Source organism: Phocoena sinus, chromosome 4 (genome assembly GCF_008692025.1).
Source record: "Phocoena sinus isolate mPhoSin1 chromosome 4, mPhoSin1.pri, whole genome shotgun sequence".
NCBI lineage: Eukaryota > Metazoa > Chordata > Mammalia > Artiodactyla > Phocoenidae > Phocoena > Phocoena sinus.
The window spans coordinates 29,791,496-29,806,321 of NC_045766.1; the positions used below are offsets into that span (position 1 = coordinate 29,791,496).

General features: G+C 35.1%; 1 protein-coding gene across 3 annotated transcripts in view; it reads left to right on the forward strand.

Annotated features, from left to right (window-relative positions):
• The window catches only part of RNF13 (ring finger protein 13), a 140,371-nt gene that overhangs the window by 74,402 nt on the left and 51,143 nt on the right, over nucleotides 1–14,826 (forward strand). For 2 of the 3 annotated variants that reach the window (XM_032629661.1, XM_032629662.1), the window contains one exon: nucleotides 10,837–10,934. In XM_032629661.1, coding sequence (XP_032485552.1) covers nucleotides 10,883–10,934 — 52 coding nt within the window. In that variant the 5' untranslated portion in view covers nucleotides 10,837–10,882. The remainder of the gene's footprint in view (nucleotides 1–10,836; nucleotides 10,935–14,826) is intronic. The other variant, XM_032629660.1, reaches the window with a different exon arrangement.

Below are 14,826 nucleotides of genomic sequence, written 5' to 3' on the forward strand. Positions count from 1 at the left end.
CAAATCCCCTTACGTGCTGAGCAGTCTCTCCCTGTCTGTCTTGGTTTCTACCATGTCCTTCATCTGGAATATTTTCCCTCTGCTTGTCTGTCTGGGAAATCTGACTTTGTTTTAGGTCTAAGATGAAGTTTCATCTCGTATCTGAAACCTTCCCTGATTTTCTTCAAGGCAGACTAGATCACTTCTTCTTTTATATATTACTTATTTAATCCCATGTCAGTCTCTGTGAGGGAAAAGATAGTGTTTTAGATTCTACAACTCAGATGCTTAATACATTGTATGGTCCTTGGTAGATGATTAATAAATATTTGCTGAATGAACTAATTTAGAAGATCCTAAGGGCTTACAATTAAATTTAACTGGATTAGGGAATAAACAGTATTATTGGAACCTTTTATTGGCTTCATGTTCATTTCACTTAATGCTCTTGGAAGTATTTCTAAACCTAGATATTCATTTATTCCACAAACATTTTTCTCTAAGTCCCAATTTTTATGAGAATTAAAAAGTTAAAATAAACATTTTTTGGATTATTTATGTGACTTTTATTATCATAACAACAAGGAATAAAATTTTTGGAGTGAAATTTTATCATCTTACAAAATAGGCATCCAGTTTTTCTTTCTAGGCTTACCTTTCATTATTCTCTCTCAGGCCTCCAGGCTGATACATTACATGGTATTCTCAGAACTGCACTTTTATTTCAGTAGTATTAATAAGCAAGTAGATATGAGCTTGAGTAGAAATTAAATTCTCAAATATCTCAGAATCATCTAATATCATTATTTAAGTTTTCTTACTCTTTTCTGTATTTCTACAAAGTAACTTACAGCATTTGTTACTAATCTACTTCAGAATCCCGTATCAAAGTTTTCATTAATTAAATAATACTCGGTGGATGGAAACATTTCTACCCATATATGGTTCAAACAGCTTTGTGCTACTAGTTCTTTAATTTATTCATTCATTCCTTTCTTCTACCCTTTGATAAAAATATCTGTGTTTTAATAATTAGATTCCTTTATATACAGATTTATTCAGTATTAAAACAACAAAGCAAATTCTCTTCTTTTACTAGGAAAGTAACATTCAATAAATAAAAAAGATGAAAAATAGTAAATTACATGTACTTTACCCTAACCTCATGAAAGAATGTAATGCCAGTAACTTAATTTACATAGCTCTTCAACACACATTCTTTTTTTTTTTTTTAAGTATTGTTGATTTACAATATTATATTAGTTTCAGGTGTACAACATAGTGATTCAAAATTTTTAAGGATTATACTTCATTTAATGTTATTATAAAACATTGGCTTTGTTTCCCTGTGCTGCACAATATATCTTTGTTGCTTATCTCTTTTAATCCTATACCCCTGTCTTGCCCCTTCTCTGTCCCCAGTGGTAACCACTAGCTTGTTCTCTATATTTGTGAATCTGTCTGTTTTGTTATATACATTTGTTTTATTTTCTTAGATTCCATGCATAAGTGATAACATAGAGTATTTGTCTTTCTCTGTCTGACTTATTTCACTAAGCTTTATACTTTCTTGGTCCATCCATGTTGTTGCAAATGGCAGAATTTCATTCTTTTTTATGGCTGAATAATATTCAGTTATATACCACATCTTCTTTAACCATTCATCTATTGACGGACGTTTAGGTTGCTTCTATACTTAGCTATTGTAAATAATGCTGCTGTGAACATCAGGATGCACCTATCTTTTCAAATTAGTGTTTTCGTTTTCTTCGGGTATATTCCCAGGAGTGGAATTGCTGGATGATATGGTAGTTCTGTTTTTAGTTTTTTGAGGAACCTCAATAGTGTTTTCCATAGTGGCTGCACCAATTTACATTCCCACCAACAGTGCAGGAGCATTCCCTTTTCTCCACATCCTTGTCAACATTTGTTATTTGTAGGCTTTTTGACGATAGCCATTCTGACAGGTGTTTGGTGATATCTCATTGTGGTTTTCATTTGCATTTCCCTGAAAATTAGTAATGTTGAGCATTTTTTCATGTACCTGTTAGCCATCTGTATGTCTTCTTTGAAAAATGTCTATTCAGGTCTTCTGCCCACTTTTAAATTGGGTTGTTTGTTTTTGATATTGAGTTGTATGAGCTGTTCATATGTTTTGGATATTAACCCCTTATCAATCATATCATTTGCAAATATTTTCTCCCACTCAGTGAGTTGTCTTTTTGTTTTATCAGTGATTTCCTTTGCTGTGCAAAAGCCTTAAGTTTAATTCAGTCCCATTTGTTTATTTTTGCTTTTATTTTTTTTTGCCTTAGGAGACAGAGCCAAAAAATATCGGTCTGATTTATGTCAGAGTGTTCTGCTTGTGTGCTCTTCTAGGAGTTTTATGGTTTCGGTTCTTAAATTTAGGTCTCTAATCCATTTTGAGTTTATTTTTGTGTATGGTGTTAGGGAGTGTTCTAATCTCATTGTTTCACATGTAGCTGTCCAGTTTTCCCGGCACCATTTATTTATGAGACTGTCTTTTCTCCATTGTATATTCTTACCTCCTTTGTCATAGATTCCACACACGTTGTTTTGCTTCAAAATCAAGTTATTCATATTACTCAGATACACATTAAATGAAGAATGTCTAGTTAAGGAAGAAAGATGGGATCTAAAGAAAGAGGGAAAGATGGCTTATGTCATTGAAGTCCTATTAATGAGAGTGAAAACGTCATTAGGGTCTAATACCGTCTTCCATAGAGTAGCTCTTCCCAACATGGCCTGTAGTGATCCTAAAATAACCTGTAGGAAAGAATTATGTTGGATTTAATCTTGGCAGGATTGCTGGCCACAGTTCTGGATCTTATTTCAACAATTGATTATTCCCTACTGTACTGTAATGTTTCCAGGAATTTTTATCCTGTAGATAGAATTAACAGTTTTTACATTCACACTCTGAATTCTCTACTGTTGTTCCATTCTCATCTGCCTTGCTTTGATCATTTGAGAAAGAGATTTTACTTCTTAATTTCTTCTTACTTCTTCAGATGAAAGAAGATCATAGCTAGGTTTTGAAAATTATCTCTATTCCCTAAGTCCCCCATTAATTTCTTTAATTCATCTCTTTCCCTTATAGGGAAAACAACTTTCTTTCTGTGTTAGATATCCAAGTTGGGAAAAAGGGTAGTTTGTGCCCAGGCTGATGGTTGAGTCATGGTTGCTTTCTGTTGCCAGTTCTGAAAGTAAAGAAAATGTTTTCCAGAGAATTTTTTTCAGTTGGCATTTGGAAAGATTTAGAAGCAGAGTTATACTACATTTTCTGCAGAGGATCCATAGAGGTTGGACAGTAAAGTGAAGCTTCAGTTTTCAGATTGCTGGAAGTGCCAAAACCCACTGTATAGCCAAGATGGACAGAAGAGGCCAGGCTCCAAAACCATCAGTATCTGTGTTATGCTTTTCTGTTTTGGCTTTTTACCTTTGTGTTTTAAAACATAGCATTCACAGAAAAGGTATTCATAATGTATGTATGTACAATTTAAATAGTAAAATAAATATCTGAGTGCTCTTCAGCTTAAGAGAGACCTGTTACTAATGTTAATTAGTTAATGTTGTTAATTACTTTAACCAGACTTCATTGAAGACTTTGTTAGGTAAATCTTTTAGATTTTATTTCATTTACAGATTGTGTTAAACTAGTATTAATATCTTATTTTCATGAAGGAGCTTCCTATTTGGAATATTTTTACAATAATTTCAAATGTTTTAATAAAGTGATGTCAAGTGTACCACAAAGTGATCGCTAACTAAAGCTGCTCATTTTCTGTCTTGTGTTTGAAAAGCTTGTGATAGGAAGGATTCTTTGCTGAGGCCAGGGCAAACCCCAGCCAACAGTACTATGCATTTCCTATTTCTTTACTATAGATTCTATCTTTTTGCCATGTAATATTTTCTTTCTCTCACTTGATTCTAGCCTAAAAAAAACACCATGGGTATATCTTTTCTCACTTCAGTTTCTTGGGAGTAGGACTTAATGTTTTATGCAGTTCTGTGTGCTGAGCTTACAGTATAGTGCTTAGAACATCAAAATGAGTAGGCAGTAAAGGGAGGAGTATGCTCAGAGATCTGTCACTGGGTGGCGCTGAGCATCAAAGTCTCATTGCCCCATCAGTTGTTTTTCAAGTGCAGTATGAATCCTTGTCATTACTTGGAAATTCCTAGTAGGCTGATAGCAAGTGTCGATTTATCCTTTTGTTGCACAACAGTTTCTTCCAAAAAGCTTTATTAACAGTGGTGGGTGGGTTAAAATGGAGCTTCTGCTGTGTCAGGATGAGAAATAATTAAGATTTGATTGGAATATGAATCCTATCAGTATCCAGAAATATGAACTTAGGTTGGATCCTTCATTTTAATTTGCACTTTAATATAGTCAGTACATAGGTAACTAGAGAATATTTTATGGATACCTTTGTTAAATTTAAATTGCAATTCTCAAAAGTAAAAATCTAGACAGCTTTTAACTGATATAGTTTATTTTAACTGGTATAGTTCATTATATAAAAGTAAAAGTTTTTTTTTTTAAAGAAAAACATCTTTAAATCAATAGCAAACATCAGAAATAGCTACACATAAAGGTTTATTTGGGTTTTCTTAATGTCACTAAGAAAAAAGGATCATTTTTGGTTTTAATCTTTAGTACTAACCATGTACTAGATATAATATTAAAACTTCATTAGAAACAGCCACATTCAAAGACCTGAAAGTTAATGACCTTGATTTTGTGATGGTATGTTACAGAATAATATTGTTGCAATGAGTGGAGAAGCACAAATCTCTTTTCTGATTGCAGACAACCTACAGAACATTAAAAACTCACTATATGGGTTTCAAACTTTTTTGACTGCAGCCCACATTCAGAAATTTATTTTTATTCACGCCTCAGTACACATACAACATACAGCCTGTAATAAAGTTTCATGAAACAGTACTTACCTGTATTAGCTATGATACTCTGGTAAATGAAATTTCCTTTTATTAAAAAAGTTCACCCAGGTCCACTAAATTGTTTTATTACCTACAGTTTTCAATACCCTCGATATTTAAAAATTGCTTTCCCATGTACTAAGATTGACTTTAAAATGCTGCCACTGGGGCATAACATAAAATCTTTAATTAATTTTTAAAGTTCCAAGGATTCTGGCTTCTGTTTTCTGTTCTACTTGAAACAGGTAAGTATGGCTTTGCATACAAACACAGATTTTACCAGCCCTACCACCAGAATTTTCTAATGAAATAAATACAACTTATCTTTAAGCCTAAATAATAAATAAACATGTACATTTGTAATATGCCATAAATCAAAAGGTCAACGCTCTCAAACATAACGTAAAATAAGAGACGGAAACATGCCTTTGTACCACCATAACAAATGTCACAAAATTTCAGCTTTGAAGCCATATACTTTTCCCGATTTTTCTTGGAACTTGTTATGTACTTAATTTTTTGTTTAAAGAATAGAATTCTTATCAGGTTTACTTCTTTGTTTCTCTATTATAGAAAAGAATATAAGGGTGGGGCTTCCCTGGTGGCGCAGTGGTTGAGAGTCCGCCTGCCGATGCAGGGGACACGGGTTCGTGCCCTCGTCCGGGAAGATCCCACATGCCGCGGAGCGGCTGGGCCCGTGAGCCATGGCCGCTGAGCCTGCGTGTCCAGAGCCTGTGCTCCGCAGCAGGAGAGGCCACAACAGTGAGAGGCCCGCGTACCGCAAAAAAAAAAAAAAGAATATAAGGGTGGAGCAAGGTTAGAATGACTACTGGTAGTCTAAGCACAGAGAGAGAGGAAGTGACATTGACACTTAACATGAAGGAGAAAACCCCGCTAGGGTCCAGTAAAGCATGTTCATGATGATCCCCAAGTCACTGGAAAAGGTCAAATCACATTTGGTGTCTTTTAATTGAGACAGCTAGGAAAATGGAAAATGTTTTAGAAAAATTTTTATCTACAATGACTGAAGTAAAATTTTTGGCATGTTTTTAAGGGGGAACTAAGCAATAAATATAAGGAAATTTCATTTTTGTGGCATATATCTTTCTGGGTAAGACTGGGTAATAGTTATCTTAGTTGTAGTTTAGTTTGATTAAACAAGTATTTATATGAGAGAGATTCTTGTAGGCTTGAGATATATACCAATAAACAAGGTAGTTCCTTAAGAAACATGAAGTCTGGCATTCATAATGCTCTAAATGTTATTTTTCACATCTCTTTTTTCAAGATGGTGTCAGCTTAGTTTTCTGATAATTAACATTTTTAGATGTTAATTATCTAAAGATAATGAAAAAAGATTATGAAAAGATGCATGAAAAAATTATGTTTTGTTAATTTTTAAGGCAATACTTTAAAATATAAATATCATAAATTTAGATTTCTAGTATTGTGATTTCCATTAAGGCAGCAGGATTTTGGTTTTATTATCTTTTTGAGAACAAGGATAGATTAGTGTACATTTATGTCATTAATGAACTATGGACATCTTGACAGTGCAATCGCATTTTTCTTCTTACAATGCCTCTTTTATTAGTGTTTTACCAATTCGTCCAGTCTGGAAATAAGATGAATTATTGTGTCATTCCCAGGGTTCCTTTTAGAACATGTCTTATTGAAGCCTCTTCCATTAGCAGTCCGCTATCTTCTGGCATACTGGCTATTTATAATAACAAGACAGCAGTCCCATATTTCTTTAAAACTCTTGGTTAGGTGCTACCTGGTCTGCGTAATTTAATTGCAGCTAATTTGTTGATTAGATGTAAACTAGTACATTTACCACTATTTGAGCTAATGGCTCCCTAATCAGTTTCCTTAAAAAGGCAGATTTGTAGTTCAATTCAGAAGGCCTTTTCATGCAATTTTCAGTGTTGATGGCTGTTTTAGAATTTAGGTTTGTTAACTGTGCCCGCTTTTTATTTATGAATCTTTGAGTTCTTTGCCTCCATCTGACAACGTGTTTGAGGTTGCATTTTATGAATGTGAAACCTTGCGCATGCATACTGAATGATTTAGGTCTTTTTTCTGCCTCATGTGTTTTTGAAAATACCAGCTGCTGCTTAGTTAAAAATGTAATTTAATTTGACTGACACATGATTTTTATAGTTCATAACATGGATATATTTTCCTTGTTTGTATTCATAAGCCTGTTGATCCATATGTTAATGTGTTTCTTTTATTTAATTTCTTATTTTAAAAATCAATAACAACAACAAAGACCTTGGGGAAGTCTTCTTGTTAAAATTTTGAAAACATGTTTCTATTTTTTGTAATTCACATTTGTGCTTACAGAATTCCTTCCTATTTTAGTCATTTTCTATTTAAGTAATTTTATTATTTTATTAGAGAACAGCTTTTGATATTGATACAATTTTGTACTGTATTTATGGAACCAATTGCATTTTGGATGTGTGAAAGAAACAGTTTTCCTCAGCTGCTCAGTGCAGTTTTAAGAATATAATGACTAGATTTAGTTACATAGCAGATTGTTGTAAATCCATTAATTTACATTCTTAACAATTTGCAGTTCAGAAAGCCTCTTGTAAAATTGATGATTATTTTGTCCCTTCTTACTGGAAAAATTCACACATAGACTGCAGAAGATTTAAGGACCCCATGAAGGCCTGTTTTGTAAGTGGGAAGGTATATATAGTGTGTAAGTATGTTGTAGGAAGGGGGACCCCTTCCAGGGACCAAGAGTGGGCTCTTGTCTAACACTTGGAAATGAATTGTCTGAAGAGACACGTGCTGACAAAGCAAGAGACTTTTTCGGGGGGGAGTGCCCGGGTGGAGAGCAGTAGGGTCAGGGAATCCAGGAGGACTGCTCTGCCGCGTGGCTCACAGTCTCAGGTTTTATGGTGATGGGGTTAGTTTCTGGGTTGTCTCCGGCCAGTCATTCTGACTCAGAGTCCTTCCTGGTGGCACACTCATCGCTCAGCCAAGATGAATTCCATCAAGAAGGATTCTGGGAGGTTGGTAGGACATGTGGACTGGCGTCTCTTCTCTCCTTTTGACCTTTTCCGAATTCTTCCAGTTGGTGGTAGCTTGTTAGTTCCGTGTTCCTTACCAGAATCTCCTGTTGTGAGATAACTCATGCAAGTGGCTATTACCTTGCCTGGCCAGGGTGGGTGGTTTCTGTCAGTGCTTCCCTAACAACTATAAGGCACTATATAAGATAACAAATTGATATAAATACTAAGCAGGAAGCAGTTATATGGGTGCTTGGGGCAGCATGTGGAACAGGGCATGGAACAGGACAGGCAGGCTTCATGGAGGTAATGGAATTTAAAGGGCTGATTAGGTGTTCAGAAGACAAAGCCTATTCCAAGCAGAGATGATAGCATGAGCAGATAGGTTAGAAAGCACTGGATCTGTTTGGATATCCATGAGTGTCCAGATCTCTGAGGATAGTGATTGTTTCTGATTCACCTTTGAGTTCTGCATTGTGCCCAACACACAATACCTTACTTGTTATGTAAATTCAGCAAACACTTACTGAATTGAACTATGTTTCTTTACATACACTTTATCATGGTTCCTGAGACCACCTACCCTGTATCTTAACATGTTGTATCTTTGCTCACAAATATATATTTTTCAGGGAAACAAGTTAAATCATGTAATTTCAATGACTTTGTGTATTAGTTGGCTTTAAAAAGAAATGTAAAACTTAAGTTTTATATTAGGAGAGAACAACTTTTGATATAAATTTTATATTTCTTAAATTGTATCTCTGGAAACAGTTGTTTTCTGGATTTGTGAAAGAAACATTTCTCCTTAGTTACTTCGTTAGCTTTTTTTGGGAACAGTTAAATGGTCATTAAAGCATCAGATAAACTAATAGCAACCCCAACCAAGTATACTTTTGTTTTAATGAAAGCTAAGTGAAGTCTGTTCTGCTATGATAATATAATGAATAAATAATAGGTTAATACATAAGTAATAAATAAGAAATAAAGTTTAGAAGCTATTCTGTTCTTCTTGAGAGATTTTTTTTCCCTCCCCTTGGAAAGCAGTAAAATCTACAGAGAAGAGGCTGTGGAGGCTGGCATTTTCTTAAATTTTAGTTGTATAACAAACAAAATCCACCTAAAAATAAAACATGCACACATAGGCAAAAATTAGTAAACTTACTTTTTTGATTATTGACTTTTCTTTGCATGACTGCAAAACATTCCTTGTAACAATTTTGTTGGCTGGTTGGTTTTCTTGCCGTTATTCCCAACATTAGAGCAGTAGGTCCTATGTTGGTGAACTATTTATGCTATTTTAATTCATTTTAAAAAAACTGCCTTATTTTCTCTCTTGTGTTTGTAATGTTATAATATGAGCTATTAATTTAACCACATATTTTATAAATTTTCTCATTCTAGTAATATGTAATGAGTGCCTGTTCTGTCAGGATATTATTTCATAGGTTCTGTAGAGACTATAAAGATGAACAAAATATTAATTCTGTGAGGCACTGCAGATTCAGGGGTTTTTTGGTGATAGGATAAAAATATCCTGATTAGTGCCCATTATTGTCTCTTTCAGAATTCCAGCTTTCATTTATGAGGTAGCTGTAGAGAAGTCAGTGGTAATGTAGAAGAGAATTTCACTCTTACCTGATTGGGGTTGAATACATGAGCCTCATTTTTCTTACTTAGCACTCAAATCCAGTCTGCTGAACACTTGGGCATTCCTTTTACTCTCAGAACTCGACGTTTTGGGCTTTCCCTTACTCTTTGGAGCTTGACTCAGGTCTTATCTTTATTGAATTACGGTAGAATTTTGAATCATTATTATGCTGATAACTAAAACAGAGTTTCAAGGGTTTCTTACCATATTAAGTATCCAGAATTATATGTATATAGTTTTCAGAGTATTCAAAAGTATTTCGAGCATTCAAAACTATTTTATATATATATATATATATATATATATATATATTTGCATACCCAATTTTCATTTTATTTAAACAGTATGCAAATAATGATCTGATCCTTCATTTTTACCAAACAGTCCAAAGGAGTTATGTCTGGGTTTATTTTTATTTAAAACAGATTGTTATTTTAAAAGTGAGGTGTGGTAACATGTGTGGATACTTTTCAGATCTTTCATGTAAGAAAATCCTTCCACACATCTAGCCATATTCTTATGGTGCGAAGCTTACTATTTTGGAGACTAGTTTTAGGAAAGATTATATAGCTAGTAGAACCAAAGTAAGCAACTTCAGGCTGGAGTTATTTTTAATTTTTTCAAAGCTTTAGAAAGGACTTTTAAAGAAAATCGTTGATGATCATGCTAATAATAAGAATAGCTTTTATTTGATTCGTTTCTATGTATCAGGCATGGTATTAAGCATTTAAAAAATTATTTTACATACGTGAAAAATATTGTTGCCATTCTCATTTTAAAGTTGGGGAAACTGAGGATTAAGGAAGAAAAAGAATTTGCCCAAGTGTAATGCACTTGTAAGTAGCAGAGGTAGATTTGACTTCTCAAGGGCTGACGACTCTCAAGAGCCTGATTACAAGTCTCTACCTCTTTAGAGCCAGACAGGTTTATTGCTTTGGATCCTTTTGGTTTGGTAGCTTGTGTCTCTGTCCCTTATTTGCCTCTCATTTCATTTAGTACCATGAGTGAAATCAAGAAGATATCTAAAGAAGTCCTTGATAATCAATTATAAAACACATTATGTTTCAAGAACACACTTGAGATCTGTTCTTGTATATATACATAATCTAGTTCTAGTTGTATGTTATGGGCTCGTTGATTTATGTTTGCTGAAGTTGAGGGGCCTTATGACAAAGCACTTTCTTCCTCATATTATGACTGTTTTCTGACTTGCAGGTTTTAAATGCACAGAGAGCAGGATACAAAGCAGCCATAGTTCACAATGTTGATTCTGATGACCTCATTAGCATGGGATCCAACGACAGTAAGTACAGGTATCACTTTTCTTCTCTCCTGTTTGACCAATCATTCGAAACTAAAACTTACCAGAATTTCTTTTCTTTTATTTTCTGTTTAAAAAGCAAAATTTCTTCTCCATCAGAAAGATAATTTCCAATTTATAATCCTCTTGGGATAATTTTGTTCACAATATAAGTGGAATTGACTTGTTCTTTTCTGAAGTTTGTCGTTGTTACTGTTGTTTTTTAACCTATGTGTTTCATTTTATAGGATGTATTGATATTTTGGTAAAAAACCAAAGGAAAGCCAAAGCTTTAAATAAAGATAAGCATATTGAGTTAAGGATGCCGTAGGATAATTTTTGTGATTTATTTAGAGATTCACAAGGTGAAATTTTAGGATATGCAGAAATACTAAATAGCTACTATATTCTTATGGAATTTCAAAGCCACATACTTGTGCTCTCTTAATGCCAGTTGGTTATTATTACTCCCTTAACATACATTGGCATGCCTGTAGCTTTCCATTCAAAATGGGAATGTCTTTCCTTATTCTTTACTAAATATTAGCTCGTAGGGAAAATGAGCCAATTTTAATGAAATAACTGGCTTTAATCAGACTGATTTTTAAGCTATATCCTTTCACTTAATTTAGTGAGAGTGTTAAAGGTGTCTTTTTATGTTAATGAGACTACTTTTGGACTCCACCAAAGGATGGGGCTGGTTGCTAGGAGAACTAACCAGGTGATTAGAAGGTTGGAACTTTCAGTCACACCTCCTGACCTCAGTGGCCAGTGGTTTAATCAGTCATGCCTATGTAATGAAGCCTCTGTAAAAACCTGAAAGGACAGGTTCAGAGAGCTTTTGGGTTGGTGGAAGCGCGGAGATGCTGGGAAAGTTGCACTCCTGGAGAGACCATGGAACCTCTGCACCCCTTCCCATATACCTTGCCCTATACATCTCTTTCATCTGGTTGTTCCTGAATTATATCCTTTTATAACAAACTGGTAATCTAGTAAATAAAATGTTTCTTTGAGTTCTGTGAGCTGCTCTCGCAAATTAATTGAACCCGTGGAGTAAGGGTTGTTGGAACCCCCAGTCCATAGCTGGTGGGTGGGTCAGAAGCACAGGTAACAGCTTGGACTTGTGGCTGGTGTCTGAAGTGGGGGATGGGGATTCTTATGAGACCGAACAAGGTTCCCTGTGGAATCTGATGCTATATCTCCAGGTAGACAATGTCAGAATTGAGTTGAGTTGTTTGATGGTCTGGGAAGATCCACACATACATTGGCAATTGGGTTCAGAGCCCAGGATACACTAAATAAATACACTGCCAACATTCAGGATTAAATATTTTGTTTTTGTTTTCCTTTTAGTATATAACAATAATACCTCTTGTTATTAAGTTGAATTGAGTCATATATGCAAGAAAGAGTTTGCAGCAAAGAGCAGACCTAAAGCTATGGACTGATATACTCCATTGGAATGTATTTAGGACTTTAAATAACTGCATCCTCAATAGGAAATATTTTGGATTCCTTGACCAAAAAAATCTTTTTATAACATGAGACAGTATTTTTTGTTGTTGTTGAGTTGAACTCTTTTCCTTCTTACCCCTAATTTAATCTGGGGCAAAATTACAATATATAAAAAGTAAAACTTAGCGATAAGTCCATTAGTTAATTTCTTTATATTTTAAATTATTATTTTAATCTTCTAGCTGATTAAATCATAACTGTAGAATGCATGAAGTACCCTTAAGAGGTTCTAGCATTTCACAAAAGGTTTGATAACCACTATTTAGGAATTAGAGGACTTGATGAAGGGATTTTACTTATCAAATAAACTAGTACTGTTTTACTACAGATTGGACACCGTTGTCTTCTCTTCCTTTAATCACCTCCCATAAAAAAAAATTATTATCCTACACAGTACCTCCCAGGCTAGTCACTTTTGTGACCTGTATACATTACTGGCAAAACAGAAAGTGTACACACTCTGAAAATAGGCCTGAATTCAAATGTGAGCTCCTACTTGTTTTGAATGTATAATTTTGAGCAGGTTACCTACTCTTTGTGTGTTTTGCTGAAGGCCTGGGCCTAGGTTATAGCAACCCTCAAGACCTTCTCATGGGTTCTGGGTTGAATACAATGATTAGTATTTGTAAACTATTTTCTCTTTTGACACGCTTTTCATAAGAAATTTGCAAGATGAAAGTGTCAGTTCCCCATAACACCTGTTTTGTCTTTGTACTAAAACCTTTTTGTGATTATCATATCAGTTCCTAAGGAAAGTGTGCTAAATATTAGAAGTAGCACATGACCATATAATCCTGTTGTTGCTATGGAAATGTTCCAACTGAGTTATTATATTTCAAAGATTGTTCAGAATTTTGGTTCTTGACTTCATTGCTTGGATTACTTTCCATGACATTTTGCTCTGTCCTTGAGTGTGTATGTGTTTGAACATTTCATATATCCAACATGTTGTAAAGATCTTTACCATTTTCATCTTTGCTGTTACTTGGTAGAGGAAAGGAAAGCACAGATTTATTAAAAGAAGCATGTATCTATCGCTCTTTTTTAGGCTTAGATCATAGCCACATGTGTTCCCCTAAGAGCAGAGGTTCTAATATCTGGACACAAAAGGAAGTTTTAAAGGCCTCTTGCCAACATTTCACACAGGAATGTATCTGTTTCTTATTTCAGCTAGGACATAGGATGGATTAGCTCAGTGAGTCAGTCACATTTGTCATCTTCAGGAGGCAGCAGCAGAATGTGGTGGGGAAGAATACAAACTTCAAGACCAGGAAATGTGGGTTTATTCCAAGTTAGTTGATATATGAACTGACCTGTGCTGCTGGAAAAGTTACTGACCTTTCCAGGCCCTTTATTTTCATCTGTAAAAGTGTGAATAATTTTAATTTTTACTTAACCTGACAAGGTTTTAAAGATCATATGAAAGAAAGTATATGAGAAAACCCATGCCATAGCAGAGTGGAAAGAATCTACATTAGGAGTCTCAGCCTCAAGTTTGGGTCTAGGCTGTGCAAATTTCTAGCTGTATAAGTAGGGCAAGTTACCAGTATGGGTTTGTTTCTTCTCCTTTTTTCCTTGCTTTCTGCCTTCAACAAATATTTTTTGACAGGCTACTCTGCATCAAGCGGTCTTTTAGGCATCATGACTACAGCAGGAAATGATAGTTTTAAGGCTTTGCTCATACTTTTCATTGAGGTAGCAGAATGCAGTAGTTAAAAGAGTATGGTTTCTGAGTATTGCCTTACAAAGTTTGAATCCCAGCTCCACCATTTACCAGCTATGTGACCTTGGGAACATTACCTAACATCTCTATGCCTCACTTTTCTGATATGTTAAATGGGGATGATAATAGTACTCAACTCACTGGTTTGTTGCTTATGACATATAAAACATCTAGAAGACTGCCTGGTTCTTAGTAATTATTTTTTTTTTTTTTTTTTTTTTTTTTGCGGTACGCGGGCCTCTCACTGTTGGGGCCTCTCCCATTGCGGAGCACAGGCTCCGGACGCGCAGGCTCAGCAGCCATGGCTCACGGGCCCAGCCGCTCCGCAGCATGTGGGATCTTCCCGGACCGGGGCACGAACCCGCGTCCCCTGCATCGGCAGGCGGACTCTTAACCACTGCGCCACCAGGGAAGCCCCTTAGTAATTATTTAATGGTTATTTAGCTGCTGTTATTATTGCTGCAGTTATTATTATTGTTATTATTGCATTCTAGGGTGGAAGAGAGGAAATGAACACATAATCAAAGAGGTATGGTATATGTCAAGTAGTGGTAAGTGCTATGAAGAAAAACATGCCAGGTTAAAGGGATACATAGTGACAGGGATGAGAGGAGGATAGCTATTCTAGATAGGGTGATCAGAGAAGGTTGCTATGAGGCTTTGACAT